The sequence below is a fragment of the Talpa occidentalis genome, unplaced genomic scaffold (genome assembly GCF_014898055.3).
Source record: "Talpa occidentalis isolate TD23 unplaced genomic scaffold, MPIMG_talOcc4v2.1 talOcc4.14, whole genome shotgun sequence".
Lineage (NCBI taxonomy): Eukaryota > Metazoa > Chordata > Mammalia > Eulipotyphla > Talpidae > Talpa > Talpa occidentalis.
In genome coordinates this window covers 26,906,632-26,927,093 of record NW_023601433.1, presented here as the reverse complement: position 1 = coordinate 26,927,093, position 20,462 = coordinate 26,906,632, and the positions used below count along the sequence as shown (strand labels likewise).

Sequence of the window (20,462 nt, the reverse complement as noted above, 5' to 3'; positions counted from 1 at the left end):
TGCAGTTGTGACAGACTCTACTTGCTAGAGCGCTCCAAGTCATTCTCTCTTTTCCGTTAGATTTTGAAACAAACAAGTAAACAAAAAGTAGAAAGGAAAGTTTGATTTCTGCAGCTAGCCCACCTGAAAAAGAAGCACACAGGAAATATCTATGGAAAGGACAAAGTATACTAGAAACCTGGAGAGAGAGAGAGAGAGAGAGAGAGAGAGAGAGAGAGAGAGAGAGAGAGAGAGAGAGAGAGAGCAATCCAGTTGGCACAGTAGTTGACTGCTGGCGTGGGTCCCACATGGTGCTCAGAGCTCTCCTGCCGCCCGCTGCTCCCCTCAGCAGTGTATTTCGTCAGTCTGCCTGTTCTGTACCCTGCTCTGGCTCTGGTGAACTCTCTCACCCTCCCGTGCTTCTGACTGTACCCACTGCTGGAAGGAAGGAAGGAAGGAAGGAAGGAAGAAGGAAGGAAGGAAGGAAGGAAGGAAGGAAGGAAGGAAGGAAGGAAGGAAGGAAGGAAGGAAGGAAGGAAGGAAGGAGGAAGGAAGGAAGGAGGGAAGGAGGGAAGGAGGGAAGGAGGAAGGAGGGAAGGAGGAAGGAGGGAAGGAGGGAAGGAGGGAGGGAGGGAGGGAGGAAGGAAGACACAATGTAAATAATCATATTTTAAAAATAAATCAATCTGGTTGGAAAATTACCAGGGTAATAGAAACATATAATCTAGCTATCAAGGTTCAAATCATCACACCTAAGACACAACTTCATGTCATATGAAGATAAAACTGATACACTGAAATGAGAGATGGAAAAATCTACAAATACATAACAAGATCTCATTATTCCAGTCTCAGTTTTTAAAAGTACAATTATACAGAAATTAATATGACATGAAAGTATTCAGCACCATCATGATCCAAGTGAACCAAATTGACACTTATAAAATATGCCATTAAAAATCAGAGCAAAGTACATGCAGTTACTATTTCACAAGAATTGTCATCAAATTAAGAAATATCTTGTATAATAAAATGAATGATATATTTATAACCATGATAATATTACAAAATATACTCTCAGACCATTATGAAATTAATCTGGAAGTCAATGGAAAAAATATCTGGAATTTTTCTGCATTCCAAATGTTTTTAGTTCAATTGCATCTCAAAAACACTAACAAAAGAGGCATAATTCTAAACCCCCAAACAGGAAATGAGACCCTGTTTGGAAATGTGTGTTTGCAGTGTAATCAAATTAAGATGATGTAACACTTCATTAGAGTGGACCCTAATCCACTATGACAGTGTCCTATAAGGAGAAGAGATGAAACACAAGCAAGCAGGAGAGATCATGCCACCAGGAGTCCAAGACAGAAATTAATCAGTTAGTGTTTTAAATCAAGAACTTTGTAGGGATTGCCCACATCACCTGATTAGGATGGAGAAAGGATTCTTCACCCTTTTTATCAAGGGGGTATAACTCTACAGTTAGGTTGATATTTCACTTGTTAACCTGCAGAATGGAGACAATAAATTTCTATTATCTTTAGGACAGTTTGAGTCATTTGATATGACATCAAAGACACTAATGCAACTTAGGAATTAAATGAAGTGGATTTAAACATGCATTCCATGTTAAAGCAGGATGGCCAAATGGCTTCAGAATTTTAACTGAGTGGAAGGAAAGTGAAAAGACAACATATTAAAACTGAGTTCTGTAAACTCAGTATTGACAGGGAAATTTATAGCTTCAAATTCCATATGAAAAACGTAGGAAGCAAAGGAAAAACATAAGCACAAAGCAAACAAAGAAGAAAAACCTACAAATAATAAAAATAAGAGCACTCATCAGTAAAATTGAAATTCCTTATCTGGACTTTCCAGGCATGACTTCGTCTCTCTGCAGCTACAACTGCCCACTCTACTTCCTCACTGCCCCAGCAGAGAATTCCCCAGTCGCTCTGTTCCTTATATCATCCATATTTTCTCTACCACAGTGCCTTTGTGCAAGCTTTTGCTCCCGATGAAAACCTCATTTTTCTCCAACGTTGTATGTCTTGTCTGTTGAAGACCCAGTAACGTACCCTAATATCCCACTCTCTGACGTTTGCTTGTTGAGCGAATCAAGGGGCAAGCTCAGGTTGGGGAGCTGAGCCACTGCATTTGTCTCAAAGACTCCAAAGCACATTCAGGGATGTTAGAGATAGTTGTCACGTTTGTTTCTGAGGTGAGTACATTTAAATTGAAATAAGCTTTCATGCAGTTTCTGCCTGAGTCTTCCTCCTCCAACACCTGTAAATAACAGAGTTTTGTTATCTCCATCTCTCTCTCTCTCTCCCTTTTCAATCTGCCCTCCATTCTTCCCTCTCTCTCTCCCAAAACCCCTCATTCCACTCACCCCACTTTACAACAGAGAAGGCAATCAGAGTTTGATGTTCCCTCAAGTATCCTTTGCTGGAGCACAAGATTCCTGATGCCAAGACAGGAGGGGATTTACCCTGCCTGCATCTGAGTGACAAGGAGAGGAGGGGATCCCAGCAGGGCAGAGAAATAGCTAATCCCTTTTCCAGGGACAGAAGACAAGGGCCAGGACGCAGCATGCTATTCTGTGTCCAGGAGCAGCGGGAGCAGAGGCCCATCCTCACTGAGATGTGACCCGGATGCTGAAGGCCATGATGTGTGACACCACCCAGCCTGTGGGAGTTCAGTGTGAAGGTACTGGTTGTTGACTGGGGAAATAAGAAGAGGGCAGCACAAGATTTGAAAAAATAATTACTCATGGAATATGTGGAGATTGACATCTTGTCGGGTATTAGCTCTCACCAGATCCTTGTTTCCTGAGGTGGGAAATCCCATCAGCTGCCATGTGCAAGCTAGGGAGCTTAGACAGAGGGCGTTTTCATTCATTTCCAGTGCAAATGCCTGAGAACCAGGGGACATGTGATGTGAATTTCAGCATTGGTCATTGAATGATATGAAGTGACTCAGCTCCAGCAGTGAGACAAGGAAAAGTGATTGCTCTTCCCTAAGTCAGACCCTCCCAGACTGGATGTTGTCCACGCAGTTGTCTTTACTGAGTCCACTGGTACAAACGCCAGTCTCGGGCAGGCAGGACTCTAGCACAGACCCAGAACAATCCTGGTGAATCCGGGTCCTGCAGGCCCACTCTAGCTGACATCACAGTGACCATTCCTCCTGAGGCGCTGGGGCTGGGTCCTGGCCAGAACATGTCATGTTCAGAGCTAACACAGGGAACGTCTGGTGAGATGCAAAGATTTGGTTACATCCTGTGCCTCTGAGGCTTAAACCTACCTTTATTTATACACTTGAACATTCCATGTTAAGTCTTCATGTCTACATCTGAACGTGTCTTTATGATGATTTGTAACAGGCGCTCCAGCAAGAACTGGAATTGCCTCAAGCAAAAACCAGAAATACTGGGGATTCCTAAGGAAGGGGACATGCCCACCAGGAATCTTCCCTTACAGTAACAAGGAACCTTTTGGGAAATAGCCTGGACTAGTAAGGAGTCAGCGCACCGGGGGACGACTTCAGGAAAGGGATCATGGATGGAAAGGGAGGATTCCACACATGCAGCTAAAATTCTTTCCTGTTCAGTTTCTCTGGATATGGGGTCACCTAGAGGGATGTTAAAGGAAAATGTCCATGTACTTTATCCTCAACCCTCAGCAACATTTTCAACTTCTCAGCTGCTCCTCTTTTTTATTTATTTTTTATTCACTATGGTTACGTATTTATTTTTATTTATTTATTTTCTTTCATCAGTGCTTGCTGTGCACAGTATTGGCTTCTCCAGTCAGGTGATCTCCCTGAAGATCTACTACAACAGCTCACTGTGGCTCATCACCATAGTCCCTTTAACTCTTCCCTCACCTATTTTGACAGATACCCCAAACAGACCGATGGATCAAAAAGTTGTGGTATAGATACTATATATATATATATATATATATATATAATATATATATATATGTGTGTATTTACACAGTAGAATGCTACTATATATATACTAATATATATATACACAATACAATATATATCTATACATTATATATATATCTTTACACAATAGAATACTACTCTATGATTAAAAAAAAGTGAAATCATGCCATTTGTGGCAACATGGATGGATGCAAGGAACGATGATAAGTGTACTAAGTCAGAAGAAAAAAGAGAAACATCAATTGATTTCATTTATATGTGGAAATTAGAGACACTGAACAAAAGGTCAAGAGAAGACAAATTTGCAAGCTCATCATAGATCTGCGGCAAACAGCCTCTCTTCATTGGTACGGAAGAGTAAGCACCAAGAAAGGCCGCACTGACTCTGCAGGGCAGACCTGAGTGAAGAAGGAGACATCATGCTGGACAACTGAGTCCAGGCTGGGCTGCACAGGTGTGGAAGACCAGAGCATGTAAAGTGAGGATATACCTGAAAACTGGGAAAACTGGCCCCAACATTCATCTTCCGTTCTCTGCTAATGTAGTTGAAGAATTAGGAAAAGTTGCATATTCTGTGACTAGGATAAAGAGACAGAAAAGAAAAAGCTGTTTTTTCCCAAAACAATAAACCATGGGCCTCCCCTGGTGGCACAGGGATTGAGCGCTGGGCTGCAAAGTTGCCCGCAGCCTCAGCAGCACCGGTTGGATCCCTGGCTGCCAACTCTGTTTTTCAAAATGGTGAAATGAAATATTTGGCAGAAGGAGAGGGAGCTCAGTAGCTTTGAATGACCCAGTGGGGAGCAGCAGGTAAAATCCTGTTTTGCAGGCTATGGAGGGAGGGGCTGGAGTGAGGTGGGGTAGTTCTAACACCCCAGCCCTGGGGCCCTCATTTCAAGACTGTCTGTCCCATGCGACATTTGATGTGCTCATGCAACCAATTGTTATGTTTGTGGACACTTTCAAGATCCCTCTTTGTTTTCTTTGCCTTGTGATTTGTTACCAAATGTCAGCTGAAGAACATTGTTCCCTGAGCTTAGCTCACATTTCATTCTCGGTCCTCAGTCCCCACCACACAAACCCAGAAGAAGGAGTAGACTCACTCTGGTCAATGTGGATGAAATTGAATGAAAATATAATCATGTCTGTTGGATATTAACTCCCAGCCTGTTATATTGCAGGTGAAGTTGTGTCATAATTGTATGCAATATACCAAAGAATGGGGAATAGAGAAAACCACAAATGTGGAAGCAGGAATGAATCATGGCAATTATTAACTGCCTTTGGCCTAAAGAAGTCCAATCTCAAGTCCACAGATATTGCCAGCCTAAAGCACCACTTTGAAAAAAAAAAAAAAAAGATTTATTTTTATTTATGCATAAGAGAAGTTTGATATAGACCAGTGATGTGGGGGCAGGGGAAGGGAAGAGGATTCACCAGAGACAGAGCAGAACAAACAGATCTACTGAAATACACTGCTAATGTTATAGAGCAGCCCCGATATTGAACGGGTTCCTGGCTGTGGGTCCTCACCCGCCCGCTTAAAAGGGACTTATTAATACTCCACTACAGACACACACAAAAGGTTAATAAAAGGTTTATTTACAAGGGGAGGGGAAATGAGGAAATATACAACTCAGGGAGAAAATAGGGAAATAAAGTCTTTAATGCGTCCTACCCGATCCGACGACCTGGAAACCCAAAGTCACTCTCAGAGCTGGCCAGACACTGCTAGCTGGTGGAGAGCCAAAATGGGGGACCCCCAAAGCCCACGTGTCTGCCCCATCTGCACGGATGGGGAAGCAACTTCTGTGAAACAGGGAGGCCGTGAGCACAGGGTAGGTTCTTGTCTCACTTCCCCGTGAACTTGCACAACTGTGATAAGTACCACCACTCCTGTATGAGCCACAGTAATACTCAGCCTCATCCTCAGGCTTGAGACCAGAGATGGTCAAGGTGGCCGTGTTGCCTGACTTGGAGCCAGAGAAGCGATCAGGGATCCCTGAGGGCCGGGAACTGACACCATAAATTAGGAACTTGTATGGTGAGTCTGGGAGCCACTGGTACCAGGACACAAGGTTATACCGCCCAATGTCATTGCTGGTCCCAGCACAGGAGATGGTGACTGACTGTCCCAGAATCCCAGACACTGAGGAAGGCTGAGTCAGAGCAGACTGGGCCCAGGAACCTGAAAAGAGGAAAAACACACGCAGGTGAATTCAGTCTGGGCCCAGGTGAGCCTGAGCAGGAGATAAAGGGTCAGCTGTGATGTGTTCAGTGTCCCTTCCCTGGAGGCCTCACCTGTGGCCTGAGTGAGGAGGGTGAGGAGAAGCACAGTCCAGGCCATGGTGGAGACAAGCCAAGGTCTCTGCCTTCTGATGCCCCAACCTGGGGCTGGCTCCCCCAGATGTCTCTTATCCCCTCCCCCTGCCTAAGACTAGGGAGGGGCCTCTGTGCAAATCTGCTTCCTTAGTGCTAGATTCAAGTCCTAGGTCACAGATGTGTTTTTTCAACTTTCTTGCATTTTCTTCCATGTCACCACTTGCACAGTTAAAATAAACCAACCTCCCCAAACCTGGATGTGAAGTAACAGAACCTTTTGAAAATATATCTCCTTCTTTCTTTAAAATTTGTAAGACTATTCTTTAATTCACTCTCTTTTTTTTATTGTCTGGGTTTAAACTGATTTATTTTTCAAATGAAAAGTACCAATTTATGGTTCAGGTTCCATCTGGGATGTAGCGAGCATGCAACGCCATTTCTCCTCTGAATGCAGCTATAAACCTAGAACATGCAGGGAGCAGCTAGTATAAAGGGAATCAGAGAAGTCACTTGAAAGAGAAAACTGATTTCAAGGGACAGCAAACCAGGGCCTCCCCTGGTGGCACAGCGGTTGAGCACTGGGCTGCAAGGCTGAGGGCAGCCTCTGCAGTGCTGGTTTGCAAAAAAAAGAAAAAAAAAAAAAAGAAAAATTAAAGGAAAAAAAAAAAAAAAGAGTTGGCTTAAAGGGACAGCAAACCAGAAACAGTTTCCTGTTTTTCCTTTTGTATTCCATGGTTTGAGTTTGAAATAACACTGCTGTTTTAGGACACCTGAGTCCTGCTTCGTCCTAGGAAAATCTCAGAGGTAAACATTCATGGGACTTCATCTACTTCAGGATCAACCACAGCAATGAAGGTCCCCAAAACCCAGTCCCTTGCTGCCCCCTGGTGGCACTGAGGGTGCAGCCCAAGTCCTGTGGATGCAGCAGAGCTTTAGCAGGACATCCCTGCCCTGTTCTCTCTCAGCTCCTGCTTCTTTCCTCACATTTGTAAGAGAAATCTGCCTCCTAGTGCCCTCCAAGTAGTTCTCCCTTTTCCTTCAGCTTTTGAAACAAACAACTAAACAATAAGTGGAAAAGAGAAACAATTACATGACTTCTGAAGTTAGCCCATTTTGAAAATAAGCACACAGGAGATATCTATAGAAATGACACAGTATACCAGAAAACTAGTGAACAAAAGAAAGCTATGATGTATACAATCATATTAAAAAATCAAACTACTGGATCGTAAATTTACCAGTATACTAGAGACAGATAATATAGTTATCATGGTTCAAATCATCACACCTAAGAAGACAACTTCACGTTATGAAGATAAAACTGATAGACTGCAATGAGACAGAAAAATCTACAAATACATGATAAAATTTCATCATTACGCTATCACTCATTACTCATTGATAGTACAATTATACAGAAATTAATATGAAACGAAAGTACTCAGCACCACCATGATCCAAGCTAACTTAAGTGACATTGATAGAAAATGCCATGAAAAATCATGGCAAAATGCATGCTTTTATTATTTCACAAAAATAATCATCAAATTAAGATGGATCTTGAATAATAACATGAATTCTGTTTTTTGTAACCGTGATACTCTTACAAAATTAAGCTGGCAGTCAATGGGAAAAATATCTGGAATTTTACCCTACTCCTGGTATTTTTAGTTGAATTGTATCTCAAAAACAAACAAACAAACAAACAAAATAGGTTTAATTCTAAATCCCAATCAAGAAATGAGACCTTGTTTGGAAAAAGGGTCTTTGCAGTGCAATCAAATCAAGATGATGTAAGACTTCATTAGGTTGGACCCAAATCCACTATGACCAGTGTCTTAAAAGAAGAAAAGAAGAAATACAAACAGGGGCTCCCCGGTGGTGCAGCGGGTTGAGCGCAGCTCTGTGAAGCTGTCCACAGCCTCTGCAGCGTGGGTTCAATTCCCAGCCGGCCGGGAGATTCCCACCCATTGCTCCCCTCAGCAGTGTTTTCAGTCCATCTGCCTGTTCTGCTCCCCACTCTATCTCTGGTGAATCCTCTCACGCCCACATGCCTCTGGCCTATACCCCAGATATTGTATGAATAAAATAAATCTTAAAAAAAAAAAAAAAAACGCAAACAAGCAGGAGAGAGATACCACAGGGAGTCCAAGGCAGAGATTGAAGAGAGACCGTTTTAAGTCAAGAACTTTGTAAGACTTGTGAGCAATCACCTGAATAAGAATAAGCATGGATTCTTGCCCCTTTTTAATGGCGGAGTATAACTCTACATAGGTTGATATTTCACCTGTTACCCTGCAGAATTGGGAGACAATACATTGCTGTTATTTTAAGAACAGTGTGGCCATTTGGTATGAAAGGTCTAAGACACTAATGCAACTTAAGAAAAAAGCGCCAGGACTCCTCTAATGGCACAGCAGTTGAACACTGGGCTGCAAAATTGCATGCAGCTTCTGCAGTGCCAGTTCGATCCCTGGCCACCTGCAAGGGTCCCACATGATGCACAAACCTCTCCTGCCACGCCCGCTGCTCCCTTCAGCAGTGTATTTTGTCAGTCTGCCTGTTCTGTTCCCTGCTCTGGCTCTAGTGAATCCTTTCATCCTCCCATGCTTCTGACTGTACCCAGTGCTTGTATAAGTAAAAATTTAAAAATCTTAAAAAAAAAAAAAAAGAATAAAGCGCCTGCTGTTTGGCTAGACTTTTACCAACGAGGGGTAGGATAACTTCGGGTGATTGATTTGAAACTATATTCTTTGTCTTTTCTGTATTGCACACTAATTGCATTAAAGTTCCTTTTCAACAAAGGTTTTATATGTTTTTTTTTTTTAATGTGGCGGATGGCAGGACCTATTTAGAGCAGGCAGATTTGGGTGTTCTGCAGTGCCCCTCTCCCTGTCCTGTAACAGATTGGGTGACACGGCAGGACCACCCTGACTCGGTTTCTGAGGAGAGGACATTAAAATCAAAATAATTTTCAAATAATTTCTCCCTGAGTCTCCTCCCACCCCAGCTGTTAATGTTGTATTTGTGTTCCTTCTCTCTCTCTGTCTTTGTCTCTGTCTCTGTCTCTCTCTCTCTCTCTCTGTCTCTCTCTCTCTCTCTCTCTTTCTCTCTCGATTTTCACTCCATCCTTCATTTTCTCTACCAACACTCCTCACTCCACTCACCCCACTTTAGAGCAGAGGAGGGGAACAGAGTCTGATCTTCCCCCAAGTATCCCTTCCTGGAAAAAGATTCCTGATGCCAGGAAGACAGAGGAGTTACCCTCCCTGCATCTGAATGACAAGGAGAGGAGGGGATCGCAACCTAGCAGAGAAAAGCTAATCCCTCCATTCCAGGGACAGAAGACAGGAATGGGACCTCTCAATCTCCCCTTAGATTGGGCCCCCACAATCTGTTCCAGTCTCTGCAGTGGGCTGAGATGAGCCTGGGGTGCTTACATATCTGCAGAGAAGGCACTGAGTGGAGACCATGGGCTTGACCAAGGCTTTCCCCATTGGCATGACTAAGGAGAAAGCACTTAGAACCTACTTCAAGCCAGGTATCTAGATGGTAGCCTGCGGACATTGTTGCAATATGTTGCTTTGGCTAAAATGTCTGAAGAAAACAGCCCTCCCAGACCACCTTCTGTGGATGAGAAAACACCACTTTGGAGTGAAGCTTCTTGAACACACAGAGAGCATGAGGGTGTGGGATGTGATGTCAGGACAAAGAGAGATGGGGAGGGTGAGTTTGGCAAAACCACACCAGTTACATAATATCACATAATGTTGTGCTGGTTCAGATGAGCATCAACAAAACAAGTGGTACAAGAGGGTGGACACTGAAAGGTAGGACTCACTTCTGTTTCTTGCTGTTCCCTCAGCAACATTTGCAGAGTTTTTTTCACAAGTGGTTTCAACCCCATGTTGACCCTAGAAAATACTTACTCCTTGAATTTGAGAAGAAGGTACATTTTTTTTTTCTAACCAACAAATACGGCAAAGGTGAGAGCAAACCTCTCCCCGTTGATTAGGTGACTTAAATGGCCCAGGTGATAGGATGGGTCCTAGGATGATATTATGTGATATGAGACTCCATCTTAGCCACGAGCAGAAAGGACAGTAGAAACCACAGTGACTTGCTGCAGGTGCATAGACCAGTGCTGAGAGCAAATCTTAGGCTGTGGACCTATGTCCTGTGAACATGGAGAGTTTGCAGGTAAATGATTTGGCTGTTCCAGGACCAACAGTGCTCATCAGTCTTGACCTCAGGCAAGTCCAGAGGTGGTCGAGGACCCCTGCTGCATACCTGAGCTCCAGGACTCAAGCTGGGACACCTGAGGGCACAGAACGGACAGCACCATCAGAAAATCACAACCCGCACCCTTGTGCTGACATTGTGGGACCAGGAGGTAGGAGTATAAATCTTGTGTTGATGCCTCACCCAGAGAAGACGATGTGACATCTGTCTCATGCGACACACGTAGACACTTTGTAAATGTCCCACTGATGGCCACACAGTCAAGGAGCATTGTAAGATGTGCAAGGACAACCAGACAGAAGCCCCTTGGCCACCTGGCTAGTCTCCATGGAGACGCACCCACTACAGACAGGGACAGCCTCTGCCAGCCTCACATACACAAGGGGGAGGGCCCAGAAGGTATCCTGTGTCCGGGAGCAACAGCCTGTCCCCATGGGCTGTGACCTGGCTACTGATGAGCCACTGATGTGTGACACCGACCAGCTGGGGGACGTCAGTGTGACTGGGGAAATTAAGAAGGTTGGCTACAAAAGATTAGAAAAAATAATGAATGGTAGATTAGGAGGAGAATGACTTCTATCGGGAATTGCCTCCCATCAGATCCTTGTTTCCTGATGTAGGAAATCCATTTGCAAGCTAGGGAGCCTGGACAGAGGTGCTTTCATTCATTTTCAGTCCAAGTGCCTGAGAACCAAGACAAATGTGATGTGAATTTCAGCATTGGGAAGAGAAGGAGGTCAAATTACCAAGCCCCAATAGTGAGACTAGGAGAAATGATAAATTTCTCCTTCCCCTACCTTGTCCAATCAAAGGCTCACAGGCTGGAGATTGTCCTCCCAGTTGACTTTACTGAGTCCACTGGTACAAACGCTAGTCTCGAGCAGGACACTGGCACAGACGCTGAACAATCCTGGTGAGTCCAGGCGCTGCAGGCCCACTCTCGCTCACATCACAGTGACTCTTCCTCCTGCGGCGCTGGGGCTGGATCCTGGCCAGAACATGTCACGTTCAGAACTAAATGTGGGAAAGTTCTGGTGGAATGGACAGAGTTATCATGGCCCGGTGCTCTGGGGCTGAAACCTACCTTCATTCAGATGTTTGACTGTTCTTGGTCAAACTACATGTCTACATGTGAATGTGTCATTATGATGAATTGTAACAGGTGCTCCAGCAAGAAGTGGGATTGGCTCAGGATGAGTAAAAAAAATGTTGGGGATTCCTGAGGAAGTGGGCATGCCCACCAGCTCTCTAGTCCCTTGGAGGAAAAAGGATCCTTTTGGGAAACAGCCCTTCCTAGAGGGAAAGGAATCCAGCATGGAGAGGGAAGATTACACACACGACAGATGCAGCTAAACCTCCCCTGTTCAGTTTCTCTGGATATAGGGTCACCTAGAGGGATATTAAAAGAAAAGGTCCATGTGGTTAATCCTCAGGTCTCAGCAACATATTCCCCTTCCTCAGCTCCTCTTCTCTCAGCAGCAATGTGCAGAAGAGTAAGCACCAAGAAAGGCCGCACTGACAGCAGCGCAGACCCGAGTGAAGAAGGAGATGTCGTGCTGGACAACTGAGTCCAGGCTGGGCTGCACAGGCATAAGAGACCAGAGCATGTAAAGTGAGGATATACTTGAAAACTGGGAAAACTGGCCCCAATATGTGTCTCCCTGTCTCTTCTAGTTTAGTTAATGGGAAAAGTTGCATATTCTGGGACTTGGACCCAGAGAAGAAGAAAAAGCTGCTTTTATTGTGAAACAATAGACCAGAGGATACTTTCACTGAACGCTGGGGAGGACAATGGAGCTGCTGTGGGAACCATGTTCTGAAGACCCTTGTGTGATGTCCCCTCTACACAGGCTGCTGAGGCATCTTCAGAACAAGGAGGGATTTGTGAACAAGGGCACGTTCTGGTCTCACTTCCCCGTGAGCTTGCATCCTGTGGAAGGTGCCAGGCCTCCTAAATGAGGGACAGTGATGATCAGCCTCTTCCTCAGGTGGAGCCACTGAGAGTCAGGGATGATCGTTACCAGAGAAGTGATCAGGGATCCCTGGGGGCAGAGTCCTGACAGCAGAGATAAGGAGACTGGGCTCATTCCAGACACTGTACACCACATGTGTGATAACCGATGTCACTTCCAACAAGAGAGATGTTCAGTGAGTGTCCCAGAGTCTGGACATTGCGGGAGGCTCCAACAGGAGAGACTGGGACCGGGAAACTGGAAAGAGGGAAACAAACTCAGGGATGCTCAGTGCTGGGACCATTTGAGCCTGGGGTGGAAGAGAAATTGTCAGCACTCATGTCCTTGGGGTCACTTCCTGGGGGTCTCGCTTGTCCCCTGAGTGAAGAGGGAGTGGAGAGAGGAGCACAGATCATGATGGATATAACCCAGGACATAGGCCTGACTTCCCCAAAATTCTACTCATCTTACCCCGTCTCAGAGGGGAGTACTCACTTCTGCTCATCCCAAAATGACTTGTTCCTACACCCTAGTCCTTCATCGAAGGATGGTAGAGCTCAACTGAAGTGCTGGCCCTCTGATCTCTACTTTCTGAGTCAGGACAGACTGAGCCTGTGGCAGTGCCAGACACCATGGGGGTGTCCCTGTGCTTCCACCACAGACTCATGACAGCTCCTGACGGAGGATCTGGGACAATTTCATGCTCTGAAGAGTGTAGAAAACACAGGGCTCAAGGCTGTCCGAGGAGCTCCAATGACTCATTTTCTGATGCTGATACCCAAGGGTGATTACTTCTTATTTCTCTTCAGCTCTCCCTCGTTCTTCTCAAAAGCCTCTATGCCCCATGTGTGTGCAGTGGGCTGACACTGTGACCTGAGACTGAGACCTGGTTCATTGTTTGTTTCATAAAGAAAGAACTGTTGGGGAACAAAAGAATTTTGACCCTATTTCTTAATGATAACGGGGGCTGCTGAGAGAAGCAGCGCCTGAACTGAATCTGGTCCATTGACCAAACCAATAATCTCCTCCAACTCAGGCTTTTGCGTGCCCCAGTGGCCCAGGAGGTGTAACACAATCAGTAGGGAAGACAGTTGAGTGGAGTTGATCAGTTTTGTCCTTTCTCCTTCTGTCACTATTCTCTTTCCTGTTCAATACAGAATGCTGTTTCTCTCGAATCCTTTTTCCCTTTATCTTTTCCTGACTGAAATGCGTCCTGCCATACTGGGGTTTCAATACAGCACTTCACGATCATTCTACCTGACCCAGGAGGTGTTTCTTCCTGAGTGTGTGGCCTTGAGGGTTTCTCAAGTCAGTAATGAAGAGACAAAGGTTGGGAAATAAAATGAAGTTGCAATGTTCCATCAAAAAAAAAAATAGAGTTACGAAGAGGAGACCAAAGAAGATTATTTCCTTAAATGGTAAAAGAATATATACTGCAAGGTAAGAGGGAGCTTGGATTTAAATGACCCAATGGGGAGCATGAGATGAACTCCAGGTTTGGAGGATGTGGAGGGAGGGGCTGGAGTGAGGCGGTGCTGTCCTAGCACCAGTCCTAGGGACCATCATTTCAATTCTGTCTGTCAAATGGGACATTTGTTGTGCTGACTGCAAGTAATTATTATGTTTGTGGACATTTTCTAGACCCTCTTTCTCTTTTATGCCTTAATATTTGTTACCAAAATGTCAGCTGAAGAATATTGTTCCCTGAATATTCGTCACATTTCTCTACACTCTTCAGTCCCCATATCACAAATCTCAGTAGTAGGAGTAGACTCACTCTGGACATTGTGGGTGAAATTGAATGAAAATATAATCATGTTTGTTGCATATTAACTCCAAACAAGTTTTAATGTGTATATTCCTGTGTTGTATTATATGTAATATAGCAAAGAACGGGAAATAGAGAAAAACACAAATTTTTAGCAAGAATGAAACATGGTAAGTGTCAGCTGCCTTTGGCCTGAAGAAGTCCAGCCCTGGGCCTCCCTGGTGGTATACGGTTAAAGTCCCAGTGCTATCAAGCATTTCCAGCCACTCCAGCACCAGTTCAATCCCCAGCCAGGGAGCTAACACACATGTCACAGCAGACCTCTGCTTTCTCACCCGCTGCTCCTCTCAGCAGTGTATTTCAGTACATCCACCTGTTCTGCTCCGCCGGCTTTCTCTGGTGAATCCTCTTACTCCACACACCCACCTCTGGTCTATACCCCATTCTTGTATGCATAAATTAATAAAAAATATTTTAAAAATTAAAAAAGGAAGTCCAATCTCAACTCCACAGATGCTCCACCATGAAGTGTCATATGTTAATCTCGTTGCCAATACTGGACCTGCACCTCCCTGTGCCAAGCTGAAGGCTCCACAGTCAACAGGAACAAAGACTGTGGAGGATCCGGCTCACTCATGCTCTAGCTACAGTTTCCTTCCCACTGCTCACTGTTAAGAACCATACTAGTCACCTTTAAGAAAAACTGGAACCTTTTTAAGGCAGAGACACATGAGAGGTTTTGCACTCTCCAAGCTCTTTGAAAAATTAAGATACTTGGACAGATTCCCAGACATTCTAGAACAGTCATGTGTGGTAACTGGAACAGGGTTGCAGAAAATGACATTCTTTCTCCACAAAGACTCACATCCTGTCGGCAGAAAAGACCGGCAGCAGCACCACACTGACACGTGGCTGGGACAAGGGACATGTTCCAGCATCCCAAGTAGCAGAGAACCGGCTCCACAGAGGAGAACAGCCTGAGCTCTAGGCCACGATTCTCCCGTCACTGAAGAAATGGAAAGTGGAGTACATTCTAGGATAAGTCATAAATGTAGAGAAAAAAAAATCATTGCACCCTGAAAATAAGACAGCATCATTGTGGATTTTACTAAGGAGAAGAGAGAAGCTAAGAGAGAACTGAATTGTCAAGGCCACGTGCATGAAGACTCATCTGCACGGGGTGGGGGAAGCATTTTCTGTGCAACAGAGAGGCCATGAGCACAGGGCAGGTTCTTGTCTCACTTCCCCATGAACTTGCACCACTGTGGTAAGTATAACCAGTCCTGATTGAGCCACTTTAATACTCAGCCTCATCCTCAGGCTTGAGACCAGAGATGGTCAAGGTGGCCGTGTTGCCTGACTTGGAGCCAGAGAAGCGATCAGGGATCCCTGAGGGCCGGGAACTGACACCATAAATCAGGAGCTTGGGTGTCTTGCCAGGGAGCTGCTGGAGCCAGGAGACAGAGTTATAACGCCCAATGTCATTGCTGGTCCCAGCACAGGAGATGGTGACTGACTGTCCCAGAGCCCCAGACACTGAGGAAGGCTGAGTCAGAGCAGACTGGCCCCAGGAACCTGAAAAGAGGAAAAACACACACAGGTGAGTTCAGTCTGGGCCCAGGTGAGCCTGAGCAGAGATAAGGGTCAGCCGTGATGTGTTCATCACCCCTTCCCTGGAGGCCTCACCTGTGGCCTGAGTGAGGAGGGTGAGGAGGAGCACAGTCCAGGCCATGGTGGAGACAAGCTAAGGTCTCTGTCTTCTGATGCCCCAACCTAGGCCTGGATCACTCAGATGTCTCTTATCCCCTCCCCCTGCCTAAGAGGAGGAAGAGGGTCTCTATGCAAATCTGCTTCCTGCTTCTTAGATTCAAGTGCCTGGTCACAGATGAGATCTTTTGAACTTTCTTGCCTTTTCTTCTATTTCACTTCCACAGCCAAGATAAACCGACCTTCCCAAACCTGGACATGCCATTACAACACCTTTGTGATAATATATCTCCCTCTCTTTTTAAAATTTCTAAGACTGGGCCTCCTTGGTGGCAGCAACAGTTTCACCCTTTTCCTTTTGTATTCCAGGGTCTGAGCTCAAAAGAGCACAACATATTTGGGACATCTGAGTCTGCTTCTTCCTAGGAAAAACTCAGCGGTAAAGAGTTTCATTATACTGCCCCCTGTGTGGATAAATTACATGCAATCTGGATAAATCACAGCAATGAAGGTTCCTCCACACAGGCCCCTGCTGCCCCCTGGTGGCCACAGATGGTGCAGCCCAAGACCCATGGATGCAGAGCCTGGGAGCTGGAAATTCCTGCCCTGTCCTCTCTCAGCTACTGGCCCTTCCCTGCAGTTGTAACAGACTCTACTTCCTAGAGCGCTCCAAGTCATTCTCTCTTTTCCACTAGCTTTTGGAAAAAACAAGTAAACAAAAAGTACAAAAGAATGTTTGATTTCTGAAATTAGCCCACCTGAAAAAGAAGCACACAGGAAATATCTATGGAAAGGGCAAAGTATACTAGAAAACTGGTTAAAAAAAAAAAAAAGCTATAATGTAAATAATCATACTTTAAAAATCAACCCACCTGGTTGGAAAATTACCAGGTTAATAGAAAGTATAATTATCAAGTTATTATATCAAGCATATAATATAGCTATCAAGTTTCAAATCATCACACCTAAGAACACAACTTCTTGTCATATGATGATAAAACTGATACGCTGAAATGAGACATGGAAAAATCTACAAATCTATAATGAGATTTCATTATTTCATTCCATTACTCTCAGTCAAGGAAGATCAATTATACAGAAATTAATATGACATGAAAGTATTCAGCACTATCATGATCCAAGTTAACAAAATTGACATTAATGAAGTGTCATTAAAAATCATAGCAAAATCCATGCCGTTACTGTTTCATAAGAATAGTCATCAAAGTAAGAAATATCTTGAATAATAAAATGAATTCTATTTTTTGTAACAATGACAATCTTACAAAATATATTCTCAGACCATTATGAAATTAATCTGAGTGTCAATGGAAGAAAATATCTGGAATTTTTCTATACTCCTAGTGTTTTTAGTTCAATTGCATCTCAAAAACACTAACAAAATAGGCAAACCGCCAAACAGGTAATGAGACCTTGTTGGGAAATGTGTAATCAAATTAAGGTGATGTAACACTTCATTAGGGTGGACCCTAATCCACTATAACTGTTACAGGGCAACCCTGATATAAAAACGGGTTGTCTGACTGTGGGTCCTCACCCGCGCGCTTAAAAGGGCCTTACTAATACTTAACTGCAGGCACACACCTAAGGTGAATAAAAGGTTTGTTTACAAGGGAAGGGGAAATGAGGAAATGTACAACTTAGGGAGAAAAGAGGGAGATAAAGTCCTCACTGCGTCCTACCCGTTCCGCCAACATGGAATCCCAAATGGCACTCTGAGAGCTGGCGGTGAGCCAAGAGCCTTGAAGCCAAGAAAGAGACCCCAAGGCCCACAATTTGGTTTTATACCAAACCTGGCTGCTTAACTCCACCCTCAGGTCCCAGCCACCTTCCCTTTGGTGGTGACGGGATTTGTCTTTCCCAGTGTCCTGAGGGCTTTGGTCTGGAGTGGGGGTGGAGTCCACAAAGCCTGCATGGAATTAGCTCAGGACAACCTTCCCCCTAACAACACCAGTGTCCTAATAAGGAGAAAAGATGAAACACAAACAAGCAGGAGAGATAATGCCACCGGGAGTCCACGACAGATTGAACAGTGAGTGTTTTAAATCAAGGACTTTGTAGGAATTGCCCACAGTCACCTGGTTAGGAAGGAGCAAGGATCCTTCCCCCTTTTAAACCGAGGGAGTATAACTCTACAGTTAGGTTCATATTTGACTTGTTAATCTGCAGAATTGGGAGACAATACATTTCTATTATTTTAGGACAGTTTAGGTCATTTGATATGACATCTAGGACACTAATGCAACTTAAAAATTTAATAAAGGGCATTTAGGGCCTCCCCGGAGGTGCTGCAGTTGAGCACTGGGTTGCGAAGCTTCCCGCAGCCTATGCGGTGCAAGCTCAATCCCTGGCTGCTCCAGGCCACCAGACTAGGGTCCCGCATGTCGCAAAGATCTCTCCTGCTGCCCGCTGCTCCCCTCAGCAGTGTACTTCGGTCCTTCTGCCTGCTCTGCTCCCCGCTCTGGCTCTGGTGAATTCTCTCACCTTCCCGCGCTTCTGACTGTACCCAGTGCTTGTATAAATAAATAAATATATCTTAAAAAAAAAAAAAGTAGGGGTACTATAAATTCAGTATTGACAGGGAAATTTATAGCTGAATTCCATATCAAAAACATAGGAAGGAAAGGACAAAGACAAACACAAAGCAAACAGAAGGAAGAAAATCCTACAAATAATAAAAATAAGACTACTCATCAATGAAATTGAAACTCCTTATCTGGACTTTTTTTTTTTAAGGATTTATTTATTTTTATAAGAGCTGGGATACAGGTCAGAGGCGTGGAAAGGTGAGAGAATTCACCAGAGACATAGTGGGGAGCAGAGCAGGCAGTTGGACCGAAGACACTGCTGAGAGGAGCAGTGGGCGAGACAGGAGAGGTCTGCTGCTCCATGTGGGTTTCTCCCAGGCCTGCCGGGAATCGAACCCATGCTAGAGGCTATGGAAAGCTTCAGAGCTTCACAGCTTCAGAGCTTCGCAGCTTCACAGCTTCACAGTGCAGCGTTCAACCCGATGCACCACCGGCGATGTCTCCATATTTGGACTTTTCAGGCATGATGTGGTCTCTCTGCAGCCACAACTGCCCACTCTACTTCCTCACTGCCTCAGTAGAGCATTCCCCAGCCGCTCTGTTCCTTATATCGTCCATATTTTCTCTGTCACAGTGACATTGTGCAAGCTTTTACTCCCGATGAAATTCTCATTTTTCTCCAATGTTGCATGTCTGGTCTGTTGAAGACTCAGTAGTGGACCCCAATATCCCACTCTCTGATGTTTGCTTGTTGAGCGAATCAAGGGGCAAGCTCAGGTTGGGGAGCTGAGCCACTTCATTTGTCTCAAAGACTCCAAAGCACATTCAGGGATGTTAGAGATAGTTGTCACCTTTGTTTCTGAGGTGAGTATATTTAAATTGAAATAAGCTTTCATGCAGTTTCCACCTGAGTCTTCCTCTCCCAACCCTAAATGTCACATTTTTTTACTTCTCTCTCTCCCTCTTTGTCTCTCTCTCTCTCCCTTTTCAATCTGCCCTCCATCCTAAACTCTCCCTCTCCAAACACCCCTCACTCCAATCACACAACTTTACAGCAGAGAAGGCAATCAGAGTTTGATGTTCCCTCAAGAATCCTTTGCTGGAGCACAAGATTCCTGATGCCAAGACAGGAGAGGGTTTACCCTGCCTGCATCTGAGTGACAAGGAGAGGAGGGGATCCCAGCAGAGCAGAGAAATAGCTAATCCCTCCTTTCCCAGGGACAGAAGACAAGGGCCAGGACCCAGCATGCTATTCTGTGTCCGGGAGCAGCGGCCCATCCTCACTGTGCTGTGACCCGGATACTGATGGCCATGATGTGTGATACCACCCAGCCTGTGGGAGTTCAGTGAAGGTACTGGTTGTTGACTGGGGAAATAAGAAGAGGGCAGCACAAGGTTCGAAAAATAATTACTGGTGGAAAATCAGGAGATTGACTTCTCGTCAGGAATTGCCTCTCACCAGATCCCATCTGAGGATATGACCTGGGAAATCCCATCAGCTGCCATGTGCAAGCTAGGAGCCTGGACAGGGGGCATTTTCATTCATTTCCAGTTCTAATGCCTGAGGACAAGGGCACATGTGATGTGAATTTCAGCACTGGGCAGAGAATGAGGTAAAATGATCCAGCTCAGCTGTGAGACAAGGGAAAGAGATGAATTGTTAGAAACGCGAGTCTTGGACAGGACACTGGCACAGACGCAGAACATAAGGTGAGTCCAGGCGCTGCAGGCCCACTCTCGCTGACATCACAGTGATTCTTCCTCCTGAGGCGCTGGGGCTAGGTCCTGGCCAGAACAGTCATGTTCAGATTTAAAACTGAGAAAGTTCTGGTGAGGTGGAAACATTGGTCTCATGCAGGGCTCTGGGCTGAAACCTACCTTCATTTATATACTTGAACATTCCAAGTCAAATCATGTCTACGTCTAAACGTGTCTTTATGAAGATTTGTAACAGGCGCTCCAGCAAGAACTGGAATTACCTCA

At 44.9% G+C, this 20,462-nt stretch overlaps 2 gene segments (V, D, J or C); both read right to left on the bottom strand.

Annotated features, from left to right (window-relative positions):
* Positions 1–170: 170 nt before the first annotated feature.
* Positions 171–6,286, bottom strand: LOC119244050 (immunoglobulin lambda variable 2-18-like). The segment is given in 3 exon segments: positions 171–178; positions 5,795–6,127; positions 6,241–6,286. Coding segments are annotated over 3 exon segments (387 nt in total).
* Positions 6,287–15,520: 9,234 nt separating this feature from the next.
* On the bottom strand, positions 15,521–15,955 carry LOC119244470 (immunoglobulin lambda variable 2-18-like). The segment is given in 2 exon segments: positions 15,521–15,798; positions 15,910–15,955. Coding segments are annotated over 2 exon segments (324 nt in total).
* Between the last annotated feature and the right edge of the window lie 4,507 nt (positions 15,956–20,462).